Here is a 17,503-nt window from a genome sequence, read left to right as displayed (position 1 = left end):
AGCTAGTGCTGTTAGGCACTCGGTGTTGTGCTGTAAATTTGAAATTGTCACAATAAAAGCAATATAGGCAATGTTTTGATTACGGTTTAGTGACAAAAATATAGCTTGCCACTTCTCATTTTCCTACTTATCCCTGTCAGGTAACAGACCATTGGCTAATCTCTAACTGATATATGTCTCTGTGGAAATGTTAAACTAAGGTATTTAGCTTACACCAGCTGAGAACGTGTTTTTTTTGTTTGTTTGTTTGTTTTGTTTGTTTTTTTTTTTTGCAGTGCTATAGGCAGAATTTAAATATGCACACTTGAGCCCCATCGCTGGATGCGTTCAAGGCCAGGCTGGCTGCGGTTCTGGGCATCCTGGTCCAGTGGCTGGCGACCCTGCCCGTGGCAGGGGGGTTGAAACTAGAGGATCATTATGGTTCTTTTCAACCCAGGCCATACTATCATTCTATGATTTGTTACCGCAGCATGAGAAGCTAGACAGGCAAGGTCAGGAGTAAGATTCATAAATTTTGTTTCTAGTTTGATGAAGGAAGAAAAATTTAACTCACAAAAAGATAAAAGCATATGCATACATTCTCTATGGTGCTTAACAAGACACATTAACAAAAGATGTCACAGCAAAAATGGTTAAGTATTTTATCCTCCAGTATCCTTAACTAAATCTTAATGCAGATTATTACAAAAGTATTGCTGAGATCACAAAGAGTCAACTAATTTCCAAAAAAACTTTTTTTCCTTTGCCCCAAAAGACCACTGCACAAGCTTTCAACAATAGTTTGGAACCAGTTTAACACTCTGGATATCAGGAGGGTTCCAAACAAGATGCCCCCATTTCCTCCATAGGTACTGCACGCTGCCAGGTTATTACTTGAATACTTCAAAGCAATTTTGCCTTATGATAAAGCACAATACAAGAAGGCTTTAGCTTACTTTTTTTTCCCCTTCTTCATCACTAAACCTATTACTCTACAGGAGAATAAAGAATAATCAGAAAGAAAAACAAACTATTTAAATGTCAATTTCCTAATCCTCAGTGTCAATTCTGCACCACAGTGCCATGCTGTACATTGATGAGTAATCTCACTCTGGAGTTTGTTACATGAAAAAGATGGAAGACACTTGGAAAGTACTCTTCCAAGTACAGGAATATACAATAGTGTATTTCATCATGAAATCGATGGGATACTTGTCAATGGTTCCATTAAAAATTTAAAATATCCACGTAATGCTCAAAGCCTTTAAAAGCTGCAGTGTAAAGTTCCTGTGCTATCCAAATTGCAACCATCGTGTAGGACTTGGGACCACTTTTCATCTGAAATCAATGGTAACATTACTGTACAGAAATGGTGTACTGATAACAGTAAATACTTATCGTTAATAATTGTTGATACAAAGTATTAACAGATTTCAAGAGATCTTACATTTTTTCTATATTCACTTCTGTACTCAATTTTCCATAAGCAGCTTACCTCAGAATACAGAGGCAGACTTTGCCTCCTGATGTCAAACGGCAAAATCCAAACCGTTGCTTACTTTCAATGTCGGTGAGCACAAAAGTAAAATGCTGTCCTACTTGGTTTTGGGACACCCTGAAAAATTAGATACAGAGCATAAGAACACCAAATGATAGAAAACACTAGCATAAAAGTCACTATCTTCAGCATTTTCACACTCAAGCCTCACTGTCTTTCCTCTCCGATTATCCTTTTCTTCTCTCCTTCTTTCCACACTGCCTCCTTCACTCTACTCCCTCTGCATGCACCAAAGAGCCCCATTCCCTCATTCATCCATGACACCTGCTGCCATCTTTGCACCACCAAAACCTGGCCGCCTCCATCTCAGTGAGCCCATGCTTCAAAGGCGGTGTGTAGGTCAGACCCCCACAACACAAAACAGAAGGCACAGGAGTTAAAGAAAGCACAGAGCAGGGAAAATAAGGATGAGAGGAGGGAGCTCCAGAATTATAAGGAGAGACTTAAAATGGTTGGGACTTCAGTTTGGGGACAAAATAGACCAAGGAGGAATATAACTAACATTACAAGATCATAGAGACAGTGGGAAGAGAACTATTCATAAAACAAACCACATACTGCAAGCTCTAAAACTGGCTTTTCAGTACGGTCCAACTCTGGTGATTTTCATAGAAATCATGAAATGCATTCAATGTAAGCATTTAAGAACACAAACTACATCTTAACTTCAATCACAGAAATACATACTGCACTTTCTCAACAACTTCCAGAGAAAGTAAGCTTTAGTAGACTCAGCATTTTCAGCTGGGAGAGGTAACGCATGGTATAGTCAAAAGTAAATTAAAGCAAAGTTTCAATGGGCAGTGTAGGAAGTTCTGAAAAGGTGATATGCAGCAGTTCTGCCTGTAATTCTACTGTTCTCTGTTATTTTCTCTTTCTTACATCATCATCTTCAGCAGAACGCCTAAGCACCTGCTAGTGAGTGATGTGCTTAACATGTCACCTGTGGTTGAAAACAAATTCCTGCAGAAACTGAGAATGATAGTTCACCTCCTACTAAGTGCACTTTTTCCCCCATTTATCCCCTGCAATATGTATATTTTTAAAAAACCTCCACCAAAATAACACACAAAAATCTGCCCATGGGAAGGAAAAAAAAGTAGGAGATCAAAGGCATAAAGAAGTTACAATGGGACACATGTAAATGCTTAATTCATGATGAGAACAGCTTGAAGATCAGCCAAGCAATGCCACTGCCCAGACTCTCTAAACTCCTACTTGTTTCCATTTGGCCTCGTCCCTTGCAAGCACAGTGACTAGCCTGAAATAAAAGCCCATCCTGAGCATGAATAACAGAACATATCTATAGTCCAATATTGTCATTCAAAATCCACCATTATTAATAGGCTTTCTCTTTAAAGTTACATAATTAAGCTCAATTCAAGTATTTTCCATAAATATATGCTCATTTACTAAATGTTTGATAGCTTTCAGTCACTCCTAATTTGTTCAGGTTCTTTAGGATAACTAGAATGCTGCCTGTTTATTACGTATGACGGAAGAGCACTATTAATGGCACTGTGTCATTACACCTTTACCACTAAAGCCATTTTCCATCCAAATCTCTGCACCGCTCTCAGGAATAAAGAGACAAATCTTCCCTGAAACCCTCAGGTCTGTGCACAGCCGGGTGTTGCAAAGTCCCCCAGCAGCAGCACTGGCAGTACCCTGCACTCTGCCCAGGGTACGGTCCTCCAGCCAAACAAGTGATAAGTGACTTACAAAAGCTGTCATAATAGATGCCCAATTATGCAGGCTTTGCTTTTTGTGTACTGCGTACACATATGCCACGTGCCTCTGCTCCACTACTGCTTAGAAACAAATCCTTAGCCCAAAGAATTTCACACCAGTAAGGAGCCCTTCCTTTCACTTATCTCCTCGCTTCCCAACACTGGAAGATAACAAAGGAGAATATACTGTACTGCAATTAAAGCATATGTAGAAATCTCAGTGCATGAGACCAAATATGATTTAATTCTGAGACTATTAAAAATAGCTCAGGCTAGTTCTGACAGACCAGCAGGAGGCAATCCCAACGCCATCTCACCACCTCCAAGTCAACATTTTCCCTTCACTTCCTCAAGAGAGACTGCAGCATTTTCACAGTTGGTGTGAGAACAGCCCAGCTTGAAAGCCGCATCTCACAGACTTTAGGATGAGCTGCAAACAGCACATTCTGGATGCTCAAGATGAGAAAAACTCCAGGGCTGAACCTCCACAAACAATCCAGAAGTTGCATTTGGTCTCACTTGCTTCAGAAGAACAGCTAACAGAAGCCAGTGACCAACCATATGCAGCACATTTTCTCATCAGAATCCCAAATACTGAGCTCATTCTAGGTTGCTAATTCAAGAGCTCCATGCAGGACCTGAGGGCACCAAGGAGGCCTGCTTTTTTGCCCCTTTCAACAGAACTGAAACTGACTGCCAGCCTTAGAAAAACAAGCTAATGATGGCTTTAATAAACCCGTTGCATATATTTATGCGGACAGGTTTTGGCTATGGCACTTGGGTCCCATGCCTCTGAAGCCAAGTAATGACTTTGGCTGCACTACCAAACCACAGCAAAGATGCATCTACCACTTTTCCTTAATGTGAAAAATCAACATAGGTAAAATGCAATTATTACCTACCAGAATTTCCCAACCAAAGCGTTATCTGTACTTTCTAACGGAGCATAGGACCTACTGAACAAGCTTCGCAACACCTTTTGCAGAACTCAGGCCTGCAGGTTACTTCAAAACAAGTGACCTGCTCACTTGCAGGGAGACAGCAGAGGCAAGCTGCTGCAAACTGTCACTGACCTCCTCCCTCATTCCTGTCTTGCTCTTTTCCCCTCCCCCTTCCTTTCAGCTCCTGCATGGCCTGCTTACATTTAATCTTAGTTTAACAACAATAAATCACCAATAGCAAAGAATGTGTGTAAACACTTATTAACTCTGCAGACTACAATGGGCTCTTTCAAGGCTGTTACAGTTCACTATACGAATAAAAGTAGTTTTTAAAATTTTCTAATATCAGCAGAATACAGAAAAGGCTCTTTGGTACACATGGAGCAGGTAAAGAGCTGTTTTAAAGACTCCTGTTTACACTACAGCCATTGTGCAGGCTGCATTTCAAGGCTGCCTTGAGAGAGCTGATTAAAGCAGGAATTAAATCTCTTCTAATGAAAAACAACACGTCTAACCATCACATTTATCCTTAATTCTTAATTGGAATTGCTCTTCTTCCAAATTTATCTGCTTAGGAAACAGTACGTTTGAAATGAATCACTCTTCACATTTTGGAACTTCAAAGGGCTTGAATTTCAGAGAGATTTCGTTGTTTCTAAACAACAAAAAATCATGCATTGCAGAAAAGATTTCAATCAATATTTTTAAATATAACAAAGTTACCAGTGTCATTAATTATTATGTGTCGTGAACATATGCTTGACCAAGGAGGCCCAATTCTTACTCAACTCACTAGCTCAACTTACTCAGTTCTTACTCACAGGCAGCTGCTACTGAAAACTGAAAATTTTCAGTGTAGTTTGTCTCCAAATCTGACACTGAAAAGTAAAGCACATCAGCCATTGACCCTAATTCTCCCCTAAATCAGAGAAAAGATTAGAGATAGATTCAAGTTGGAATTGATGTCAAGGTGGAGGCACCAGCTGATGGAAGAGTGGGGACTCTGCAACCCCAGGTTGAGCCATCATCTTTTACTGATTACTATCCCCAACAGCAACCACTGTTTCCACTTCCAAGCTCACCCTGTGATCCATGACTCCACCACTTGAGTTCCTCTGTCATTACACAGATTTTTCTCGTGTCTATATTTTGTATAACAGACATGTATATGATACAATGAGATAAAGAGTGGAAAAAAAAATCAGTTGTACAAGGTTACTACTTCGTTTCAGAGTTTGTAACTCATCCTGCAGACTGACCGGGATGACTGGAGCGGTCAGGAAACATTATAATTTATCCATACAGCTTCATAAGCATTAAATATATATTTCTATGTTCTTTCCATACTCATCCGTTGATTTTCAAAGTAAAAATTCGTGCAAGTCACAAATAACCTCCATAGCCAGAGGCTACTACTCAAAACACCAACATAAATGGTTTAGCCAGGAACAAGAAAGTGAAAGCAATATCATTTCTGCTATCATCACTCATTGACTGTAATAGTTTGTGAGCTAAATAATAGGCACAGTAGTTCACATACTTGAGCTATGTTCTACAGCTAATGAGAAATCTTCCTACAGCACATGCAGCAGAGCCACTTACTATGCTCTGCAACACAGCCATTCCCATGTGACTGGGTGGGCACAGTAGGTGAAATCAATAAGGCACTTATCTCCATATTAGTCCTACAGACACCTTCCAAAGTCTTGACCACAAAGGCACCATACAAACCATAGAAGACATACAACCTGAAGGGGGAAAAACAGAGGAGCAGAAAGGGAGAGCAGAAGTATTTATGGAGGAGGGAACAAAGGAGAAGAGAAACAAAGCACTGAAAAACTGAGGAGTCAAGCACTGACAGTGCAATTTAGGACAGATTTTGAGTTGTGACTGCGAACAACAATAACATCTGCATGCTCACTCAATCATCCAGCAAAATTACCAACACAGCTAGAGAGTGAGGCAAGGGCTCTCCAAGTTACACAAGTTTGAGGTTGAGAGTGAAAATACAGATTGCTGTCAGGAAAGAAGTGAAAAAAAAATCATGCAGGGTTTGCATGAAAGTTGCCAGAAACAAAAGATGTTTTTCTCTGACACTTAAAAATTAGCATAGCAAATATTAGAAGGAAATGAAAAATTTCTACTGTCTTTAATAATACAATCCTCCTGTTTCTCATAAATAATAACAGAGATAGGAATCCCACAGCAGACAAAAAGGGAATTTATTCATAACTATCAGCAAATGAACAGTTAAAAAGGTATACAACCATGCTATTAATTAAACCTGAAATAATTCAGTTGCAAAAAAAGATGCAGGCTCTTGGGTAAATGCTCAAGAACTCCCATGACAGAATTCAGTACATAATCCACTTCAACATAAAATGTAAGCTGTACTGGGTAGTAACAAAATTACGTGTTTGCTTTCTATTTATATATATATATATATATATATGCGTGTGTGTGTGTGTGTGTGTATGAATATATATACACATATGTTTGTATATAACTTGAGGTTTAAGTAATGGTCAGCGCATTACACCATTCACTGTGCCTTTTTGGCTTGACTTTCAGCTTAAGTTACCTACAGATTTTAAAATCTCCATTTGCAGTACATAATTTTGATAATTAAAACAGTGTTCAGCTACTTAATACATCCAAAAAATAAAGTCACTATTTCTGGTGAGATGATGTAAGCAGTATCATATAGAATCAAATCTAGATCTTAGTCCACGATCATTGTAGCATAGTGAATACAACAAAATCAAACACATTCTCACTTCATCCACTTTTCAATTCATTCACTAATTAAGTACAGGTGAGGCAGAGGAAAATATTTGACCATGGACTTACCACTGGGATTTGACAGGGCTTTAATTTTGTTGTTTTCATAATTTAAAGAACATAGATTTAATATTTAAACGAGCTTCATTTGTCTATTTAATGGAAAGGACACTGTTGCCTGAAACTCTGCTGCATGCAAGAAAGCATAGAAGCAATCTATGGAACAAAGTCTTTTTTTTTTGTTCCAGATGTCTTGATCAGTAGCATCAGTGGAAATTCCACTTCTGCTCCGGTCATTCCTAGCTCTTACAAGGATCATAAAGTGCTCTCAGTGGTTTATATACTGACAGTTCACGCAATATACTTTGAGACACTATATCCCCTAAAGTACAATGAGCTCAATCACTGAAATAGAAACTTGGCTTTTCTCTTCAATGAAAGCTTTCTGTGCAGAACCTGCCACTGAAACTGCCTGTAAAATACTTAGGGGCACTCAGTGTATGGTCTGTGGTGGTTCTCTCTACAAGGAAATAAATATTGAGCAGACAAGTGAAAAGCATGTTTTTGTCTAGCCATAAACTAGTTGTTTGCCACACCTATTTAAAAATAAAACAAACATGAAAGGGAGTTACAGCAACATATTTATCAATACTTGTCTGTAATGGTCCCATACTTTTCAAAACAAAAAACAAAACACTGAGAAAGCAGAAGACAACTATGCAGTTTTTGTATTGTTTATTTTCAAGTGGTAACATGTCTTTACGGTAGAAAATGCCTGAACTGAGTAGCATAAACACCACACAGCCATAAGTTGCTCCCACAAAAGTAAGGAGCAGCACACGCTTTTGCATGGGCTTCCAGTATTTCTGTCTCCTTGCCCAGGGCAGCTCTGCCCACCTCCCTACCCATGCACCTTCACTCCCAATGACCCCACACTGCCTGTGCTCCCTCATACACCCCCTGCAGCCCAGCCCCCAGCCCCAGCCAAGCAGGAGCCTCCGGTGCAGCAGCTGGTTTTAGAGGCAGCCACATGCAGGCTGAGGAGTCGGCAGTGAGATGGAACGTGCAGCTCAGCTTCCAGAAATCACCCCGGCTTCCATCCAACTGCCAAGCTCTATGGATTTCATAGAAATTCCCTCTCTGTGAGAGCACTGCTCTTTGGTCAAATACGGAGGTCAAAAAGTACTTTGAAGCAGAGGGACAAAGGGCACACAAACAACAAGTATCCCTTAACAACTTTCACTCTTCCCCCCATCATTTGGATACTCAGTTCAAGTAATAGCACACAGCATTCTGTGCACAAGCACAGAAGCAAAACACAAGCAATTGCCACAGCATTCTAATTAAGTTTATCAGCCTCATATAAGCAACTGAGTGTCTTCTGAATGAATAGACAGAAACAGTTAACACAAAAGTAGTTATTTGAAAATAATTATTTGCTGCCACTGATGACGTTCTTGCCACTGGATGGCAGCAACAGAACCTCACCTTTTTCTGTTATCCTCTATTTTTATTTCCATTATTCACCTTCATTATCAGTTTTATACAGAATTCTGCATACATATCGAGCACATTAAGGACTTCAGTGCTTAACAGCCAACATGAACAGCGCTAGTTAAGTCACCAAAACAGCTTAAAAGAGCAGCAAGCTTAGCCAGTTCCATATGCAAACAACTAAACTCATCCGTACATGGCTAAACGAACATAGTTTACTTCAGAGTTCGTGCTTATGACCATCTGTATGTGCCACGTTCTCCAGCAAAGCCTCCCTCTCCCTGCCTCACACCACACTGCAGCCACCGCGCTGCCGGACTGTGGCACACAGCGATGCGCTGCCCTGAAGCCGGCTCAGCCTGCACTACCGCCTGCAGCTTTCACTCATCATGCAAATCACGCTTTTAACTCAATCTTTGCTGATTTGGACAGTGTGAGTTTTAGAAACGAGTGCGGTTCATTAAATTAATTGCCATTAGTCATTTTGACAAGCTCAAATAAATATTTTAATTCATAAAAACGTTTTATGCAGACCATTTAAATTATTGCATCATTACATGGATGCCACACAGTAATGGATACCAGAAAGGTAAGAGCTGATAATACATAATAATCTTAAATCTACTCAGAAAAAAAAAAATCAACTGTACGTTCAGTTACCTCCATGCAATTAAAGTCTTAATTTCTTTGGACTCAAACAACATGTTTTCAGTACTGGTCAGTGACTATTGATATCCTAGAGACTTGTGACAGTTTTTATGATGCTTGCTGCTCAAACAAAACTGTATTATATGCTGACATTAACAGATGTTGTTTACAACTATACAGGACAAAAATCAAGAGGCAGAATATTGCTCTACCCTGAAAGACCTAACCTTAAAACTCTGGAAAAGTTGTGTTTTGCTGTGATGTTCAGCCATAGGTGCACATTTCTGTACTACATTTTTCCTTGTTCTTGAAAAATTTCCCTGTTATCACATGAAATATCATTTCATATAAAGTGTTTAAATAAATGATAACTGTGCCACATACCTTTCGATGTCAAAAGGAAAGCAGAACTTTGGAACGCTGTTCAACACTTCCTGTAAATGCAAGGGAAACTGGGTTAGGGCTTTGAAAAGGCTTTTTTCCCTGCTTGCTAGCAATTGCCTTAAAGATGGTTTTAAAAAAATATCCTGAAATATTCATAGCAAATAATAAACTCGAGGAATATAAGATTGCAAAAAAAATACAGTACACGTTCCTGGACTGAAATAATTGATTATTAAAAAGGAATTAAGTTTGTGCTTCAGCAGATTGCAAAGACAATGCTGTAGAAACCCCAGGAGGGAAAGGCCTGGCCTGAAGGGTATTAACACCCTTCACATCCCCGCTGGGATTCCCCTCAACAAGGCCATATGGATTTTACAAGAAGCACCACACCATATGGGTAAGCCACGTCTGCTGCTACTTGTACCACAGACTAGCCACAGGGACTTCTGACAGATCCTGGCTCAAAAATACAAATGTTGTTTCAATTAAAATGCAGGCAGAGAAAAGGGAATGAAGTTGGCAGCAGAATGAATTACTGAGAGGTATAACGACTCTATACATGTCTCATGGTCAAACGCTGAACATGATGGAAATCTTCTGCTGGTCCAAGGGAGATATTTATATGATTAACCCTTTGGTTTTCACAAGCAAACCACTCTATTCACAAAGGGAGAGAGATGGAATCTGACAGAGCTACATTTGTACCATAAAATAAGAGGATAACATTGCTCTCTCGCGGTATTTTATTTAATAAGTTGGTTAGTGACAAATAAAATGCATGAATTATAATATAAAAATGCTCTCAAGCTAGTAAAAAATTTTCATTAGATAAGAAAAAGTTACTTGCCAGATTTGTTAGCAGAAAAAATTAAAGCTGTCTTACAGGATCCCAGAAATAAGACTTATTTCCAACAACTACTCCCAACTTGGAAAACAAACCATCTGTGGCAAACGAGCTATGAAAGGACAAGCGATGGCATTTGTGTTGGTCAGCACAGCTACAGGGCCCTCTTTGTATGAGACCAACAAAAAGACTATACCGGCTACACTGGGGCTTATGAGGCATCCTGCAAGGTGCACACATTCAGGAGAAGGCAAACGGGCTGCAGAGATGCAGAACTGGATCAAGGATGCTAGTATCCTCCTGCTTGAACGCTGCTCAACTGTGTGCTCAGCAGCCAGCTCCCATTAGGGGAAGCTATGTATTGAAATTCCCACACACACCACAATGACTATTTGCTCCAAATATCCGCCCGGATCCATTCAGAGTGTAAAACATGAAGAACCCGTGCAAGTTAGTCAGCAAGGGCTGGATAGTCCAGAGAAAGAAAAATAAAATGAAAATGAATCCTTTAAATACAACACACATAGTTAGTTGCAACATCTTAAAGATACATGATGCCCCACTATGTCCACTAATAGGACAGAATGAAAAAGTCAATTTTCAAGTTTTTAAGTCATATAACACTTCAAGAAATCTCACAGAATTCAACTTGCCCAGCACAAAAGGAGAGGGTTCTGAGCACACCATGCTGTGCTTTAGGAAGGGGCCTCAGTACCTCATACTCAAACTCTCCTTCCAAATCCGCACGTATTATCACACTATAGGAAGTCCTTTTCTTCATACTACTGAGGGTTGGGCTTGCTGCCTGTTGATCTCAGAACCATTTTAGAACAGGGTATGGAAGCCTATCCACTCCAGCCCCCCACAACGCATCCTCTCAGAATAAACGATCCCACAGGAAGAGCAGACCCAAGCCCAGGGCAGCTCAGCAGCCCAGCCGGTGACCCGAGGACAACGCGTGCCTCCGGCCACAGGACAGCGAGGCCTCACACTGCCCCCGGCACACGCTCAGCTCCTGCAGGGCAGCCCTGCTCGCTTCCCAACTGGCGGCAGCATCCCTCAGGGAGCAGTCTTTAAACCTCTCCGCTCTTTAAAATTCAAGCAGCCAGCAGGTCTATAGACTGGTGTATAAACAGCATAGACAAAAAAAAAAAATCCTCTCCCAGCTTATGTCAGTGACAAAGCAGCTCAGCAGTTGACTGCTTTTCCCCTGACAGCGTAAGCTGGGTTTACACAGATCAATGGCTGCAAGTCCTACCTCGCTTCCAGGGCTCTGCTTTCCCCCCTAATTACAGGTGTTAGTCAGATTTTTAAAATGGAGGAAAACAAGATGCCCCCAAGATGCTTCTAGACAGATTTAAAATGCAAATGGCTGTTATTCACACATCCACAGAAGCAGTTGCTATCGGTGTACAGTTCAAGTCAATAACCTTTCTACTGAGCAAAATTGAGCTCTGCTGCTTAACGGGTCATTGTCTTCACCAATCCACAACTCAGCCAGTACTTGCACTTGAGTCAAAACGTACATCCTCAGAAAACGCAGAATGCATTTATCATCTTTTATTTTAAAAGCTTCATAAAAGCATGCGTTTATTTCTGAAAACAAAAGGTTGCCAAGTGTTCAGAAAGCAAGCTAACCTCCATTCATACCGCCTCATGATTAGCACCACTCTGGGCTCTCGCAGTGTTAGAGTTTCAGAAGAGAAAACAGTCACTGTTTCAGAAAGGAAAGTGTGTGTACAGGGAAAACTAAAAAGATGTTGTAAAAAGCAAGTTAAAGAGCACATATTTGCTTTGAAACACTACATAAACACATACAGTCACACACACAATTGATTTTAATTACTAAGTCAAAGGATTGCTATCTCACTCCTTACACAAACTCTAACAGAAAGAATAAAAACCACAAAATCAATATCATACCAACTATAGCACACTGCTTCCCTCATGCAAAGCTTAAAAAAAATGGAAATTGTATTTAAAAAATTATTTATATCTATAGCATATCAACAGCAAGCTGCCCTCTCACACATTCACGGTCCAGTGTGCTTATTAATTACTGCACCAATTGCACTACACAGTCCAAGCCTTGTCCTACTCACTGATTATACACAGAGATAAAAACAGACACTTATAAGAATTATTCAGTGTTCCCTGGTTGATTTTATACCCAGACAATAAGGTCTGCATATCATCATTTTAGAAGCAATGGAAAAGGTAGTAGATGATTCAGTAGTTTCTGAAATCACAACTTTTTCATGGAGAAAAGGTCCTCACAACTCAGTCTTATCCTTACATGAAATTAATGGGTAGATGCGCTGGTTGTGTTCCAGATATGCACCTTATTCCTCACTAATGAAGAAATTACCTGATTTTTATTTCTAATAATATTATACCCAACTGATAAGAAATCTTCAGAAGTCTGGACTGCAAACTATTATTTGTCTCATGCTCTGCAGTCATCAGCTAAGAACAAATTCACCTTCCCATGGCAAGCACTGGAACTTCAAAACTTCGCACCCTTAACAGCGCTGGGCAACAGCAGGAATTGTGGAAATTGTAGCTCCACTGAGTTAAGCAAGGCCTGTTGGTGGGGGTCACGTGTTTCCCTTTTAATGTTTTCATCCCACAGAGCAGCAATGACATCACACACACAGAGGTTGTGTCAGGTTAGGGAAGCAAGCACACACGTGGCTGACTGTTAACTTGCTAGTGGCAATGGAACCATACCTCAGACAGGTCCATTTGCAAACATATAGCTGTGTACATTGTAAAGCACAGTGAGTTTTGGAGGTTATCTCACAGCAACAAAGTGGAAGAGCTGTCTCTATAGGAAGATTTCACCTGCTTTGATATATATCACAGAACCAACAAATTTAGTGCATCACTACAAAGGTATGAGAGACTTTGTGAGATTTTCCCTCACTTCAACTTACACCCTTCAACAGGTTCCTTTTTTCTTCAAACGTAGAGAAAGCTTGATGAATCACCAGAAATTAAGCTGACCACTTGATACTATACTACTGAAATAATTATTGGCATTTAATATAATTAATTCCCAAAATTAGAAGGATGTGAGAACTACTCTCCCTAGCAATTTTTCATTCTTGTAATATTCTGCAGTTCACATTTAAGAGGAAAGACTAAGCTAACTTTTTCCATGCAAATCCCTGCTAAGGGATTGAAAATATTCCCCAGTAGGAACATTTTAAGATATCCAGAATACTGACTCACTCCTAAAATGGCAATTTAGGCATTGTTTTTTAGAAAAAGTCCTGCCTCCTTCCAACTCCCTCCACATTTATTCACAGTATAACACCCACCCCAAGCAGTTGGATCCCCACCTAGATCTGCTCCACTTACAGAATTTGGCACCTCTCAAGAAGGGGACAGTCCCTTTCTTAGATACTGTCACGCTGTGTTCACTCCATAGGCATGTCAGCACGCCCAGGAAGAAAAGGCATAAATAAAAATCGGTAGTATGCAATAGAATTTGAATTATTTAATGACATAATCCAGATAACATTGCCAAAAACATTCTCATTAATGAGTGCTCAAAAAACTACTTACTTATCCTTATCTCTATTATCTTGAATTGTAAGATGTCAAATAGTCATCGACCTAGATAAAACATTTTTGTGCCTTTTCCCCACTATCCTTTTTCTTCCTCAGTAACTTCCTAGTTCTTGTCTCCTTATTTATCTCCCTTACTTCTGTAAAGACCCTCCTCCACCCCCACCAAAAGGGGGAAGTTCTCTTTTTTGTCTCGTCTTTGTTACATACACTTTATTAAACATTTTTTCTCCTTTTTTTCTTGCTGACAAAAACTACCTGCTATTCTACTTCAGTATTTCATCTAACTGTCCATCAATACTCTTCCAACAACTTCCTATCCCTATTCACCTCTCTAAATGTCTTCCATCCAAGGATGGTCTCTCTTACCAGTTTCCATACTGAGTTCTCCATGTTCATCTTCTAGTGTCCTCATCTTCACTTTTAACCCAACTTACTCTCTGTGACTTTCTCCCCACCATTTGGTACCACAGCTTTTAGTCATCTTATGTCAGTTCAAACATACAAACAGGTGATCTACTTGAGATTTAAGACTGTCATGACATATTTCTGATTCAAAGCAGCAACTTCAATGGGAATATTTAAATGCTTCAAGTTAAGTACAGATTTAGATTCATTCCTAAATCAAAGCCAGACTGCTTAGCATCTTGCAGCGTTAAGCCCTTTATCATTATGGCTCTACTAAGGTGAAATTCTAATGATTCTACATAAAACAGTCCATGAAAAGGCAAGCTGCTCTGTCCTCACCGCTGACTTTTCCTTTTCCTTTTTCAGAAGCTGCACACACCCACAGCAGGGACCCATGTGAAGCTAGCAGCAGTAGTTATATTTCAAAGACTTAGCTGTTACCTCTGCTAAAAATCTCATCAAAAAGTAGTAGCTACAATAAAGAAAGGCCCAAACGGTTTGAATAACAAAAAAAAAATTTAATCTTAAATCACATTCATGAAAATCCAAAAGTTTAAAGTATGGAAATCATTAGCAGTCCTCCATAAATATTTTTAACCTTTATGTGCCTCCCTCCAATACGCATCATCCTGTTGATTATCCAGTAATTTTGTTGGGTAAAAAAAAAAAATTATCAGCTGCTTTCAGAATATTTCTCTTACTCACATAAAGGACAGAACACAAAAATCAAATGCAAATGGTTTAGGGTGGAGATGCAAAACTTTTTTGAGAAATAATTGAAAAAATGTAATTTAAGGTACAGCACTTGAATGTTACATTAAACTATATGGATGCTTTATCTTTCTTTTCTGAAAGCATTAAACTATGAAACTCAGTAATCTCCAATTTAAGGTAGCTCAGCTACCATTTCTACATTTGTTAAATAAAGTGTAAATATGACTCAGTTTACAGGACTTCAAAGGTTCTTGTAAAAAAGAGAATGGAAAGCACTGTATGATTCATACAAGATCTCTGAAGCACAAACAATATCATCCTCCAACTTTTGCACATCCTTTGAAACAAAGTTTTCTAGGCTAATAAATGAGTCCCACTCTGTACATTGGAAAGATCAAAGTATTTAACCTTACTGGTTTTTGTCTTTGGAGTTTTCAAATTTTCCTCTAGGTCTAAAGGCAAATTATGAAGAATTCTCTGACATAGTGTAACAGATATTAATAATTAATAGCTATTACTAATTGGCTTGCTAGTTGTAATTACAGGGTAGGCCCATGAACGTCACATGCATATAACACCATTTCATTCACAGCATAACACCAAGGACGAATAAAACTGTTTTAAAATGGTGGGGTAACTCAACCACACGACACAAGAGCTTCTGTGCCACATTAAAAAAATAACATAGAATGGGCAATCCCAGCTCCTTCGGAACAAAACTGCTTTTTTAAGTTGTGATTTTTAGATTAAGTTGCTGATAACGTTACATTCCTGGTCACCTAATCCAATCCTGACACAGTTGATCTGTATGAGATTCTAGTGGGTTTAGAGCATCCCTCAAAGGCACTTTAGAAGGAGCAAAGAACAAATACATTAACTAACTCTGGTACTTCAAAAGACATTGTTACCACACTGAAAGACTGAAGAATAAGGCCTCCTAAGGTCTCAGAATTGTGATTTTCCCTGAATTGCAAAACCTTGGATTCTCCACTTGTGTAATCATTCCTTAATCTCATCACGTAACCAGTTACAAATAAGTCATATCTTACTGTCCATCCACTGTAGCATACAGAGATCCAAAGTGTAGTCACAAATAACAGAATAGCCAAGACAATAAGAACTTCAGCACAGATTAATTTACCCACTAAAAGAACTCTCAATTTTTCTGGAATTCTGATTAAAAAACATAAAAATCAACAACGTTCTTCCTCCCAAAGGTAGTTCTCATTCATGTAAGTATAAATTAAAATATTACCATCTATCCTACAACTGGTGATGAAAATGAGCAAGAGAAGTAATATTTCAGCATACGGACCTAGCAAACATAACAGTTGTATGGCATGCACCAATCAAATGCCTGGACAGGGAGACTGTGTCAGAACTGGAAGAGTGTGGAAAGACGTGCTCTTCCAATGAAATACTATGGAGGATGTATTTGACTTTTAAGACAGTATTCATTATCTTGAAGTTCACAGCCTTTTGTACAAAAATGACACAAAAGTATGACAGAAAATTTTCAATCACGTAGTAGGGAAAAAGATGAGTGATATTTTATTAATATACATTTTTAGTGACAGTATCATTATCTGGATACTCAGTAGAGAAGTTGTGTTAGAGTCAGAGCAAACAGGTGATGCTCTTCCACAATCAGAACTTTCATTTCTTTTTCAAAAAAAATTACCACACAGCCCAAGTTATGATGAAATTATAGCTTCTAATTTTCTGAATTAGAAAGAAAATAATTAATACAAATTACTACGTAAATGAATGGATGATCTTGGCATAGCATCCAAACAGAATATCTGTAGCAGTGACTTATGCTGATAAATGATGTGAGATGTTCCAAGAACTAAACACTTGAGCAGGCTCTAAATTTACAATGCAATGGAGTGCACACTGCTTTGTGTCAGCAGTAGGGGAAGTAGATAAACCACGTGGCAGTGTAAAGGGTAGTGAAACCCGTTTGGCACATGGGCTGAAGTTCTTAAGCTAGAAGGATCTACAGCCAAAAGAAAAGGATGTGGGAAAGGAAGTCAGTTTTTTGTAAGGAACCTGCTGGGAGAATTGTTTCATAATTACTATTATTTGAGATATTTTTTTATAAAGGAAACATACTTCTCATTTTCCAGGTCAAAATCTAAGACTTACTATAAAACAGCTCAAAAAAAAAAATCACTAGTAGCAATAAAAGACAACTACAAGAATAAGTGTTATTCAGTACAAATCTGAATAATATTGATAGCGTTGAAAAGCGAAAGAAAAGAAACAAGACAACCAAGGAGGAGCAAAGAAAAAGCAACCAAACTACAGCATCTCTCGTCGCACCAATAAGCTCCAGACACAAAAACAATGCTGAAAGTATAACAGAAGCACCATAAGGAAGACTAAAATGTACCAAGGGAGCTAAGCAAGTAGATGAGACTGTACAAGCAAGCATATAATACAGAAT

At 39.0% G+C, this 17,503-nt stretch overlaps 1 protein-coding gene across 3 annotated transcripts in view; it reads right to left on the bottom strand.

Annotated features, from left to right (window-relative positions):
* The window catches only part of DENND1B (DENN domain containing 1B), a 144,476-nt gene that overhangs the window by 87,167 nt on the left and 39,806 nt on the right, over positions 1–17,503 (bottom strand). For all 3 annotated transcript variants that reach the window (XM_040704777.2, XM_040704778.2, XM_046944991.1), the window contains 2 exons: positions 9,516–9,565; positions 1,475–1,594 (listed from right to left, as the gene is read on the bottom strand). In XM_040704777.2, the coding sequence (XP_040560711.1) occupies positions 1,475–1,594; positions 9,516–9,565 (170 nt within the window). The remainder of the gene's footprint in view (positions 1–1,474; positions 1,595–9,515; positions 9,566–17,503) is intronic.

Source organism: Gallus gallus, chromosome 8 (genome assembly GCF_016699485.2).
Source record: "Gallus gallus isolate bGalGal1 chromosome 8, bGalGal1.mat.broiler.GRCg7b, whole genome shotgun sequence".
Taxonomy (NCBI): domain Eukaryota; kingdom Metazoa; phylum Chordata; class Aves; order Galliformes; family Phasianidae; genus Gallus; species Gallus gallus.
This window is presented reverse-complemented; position numbering and strand designations above follow the sequence as displayed.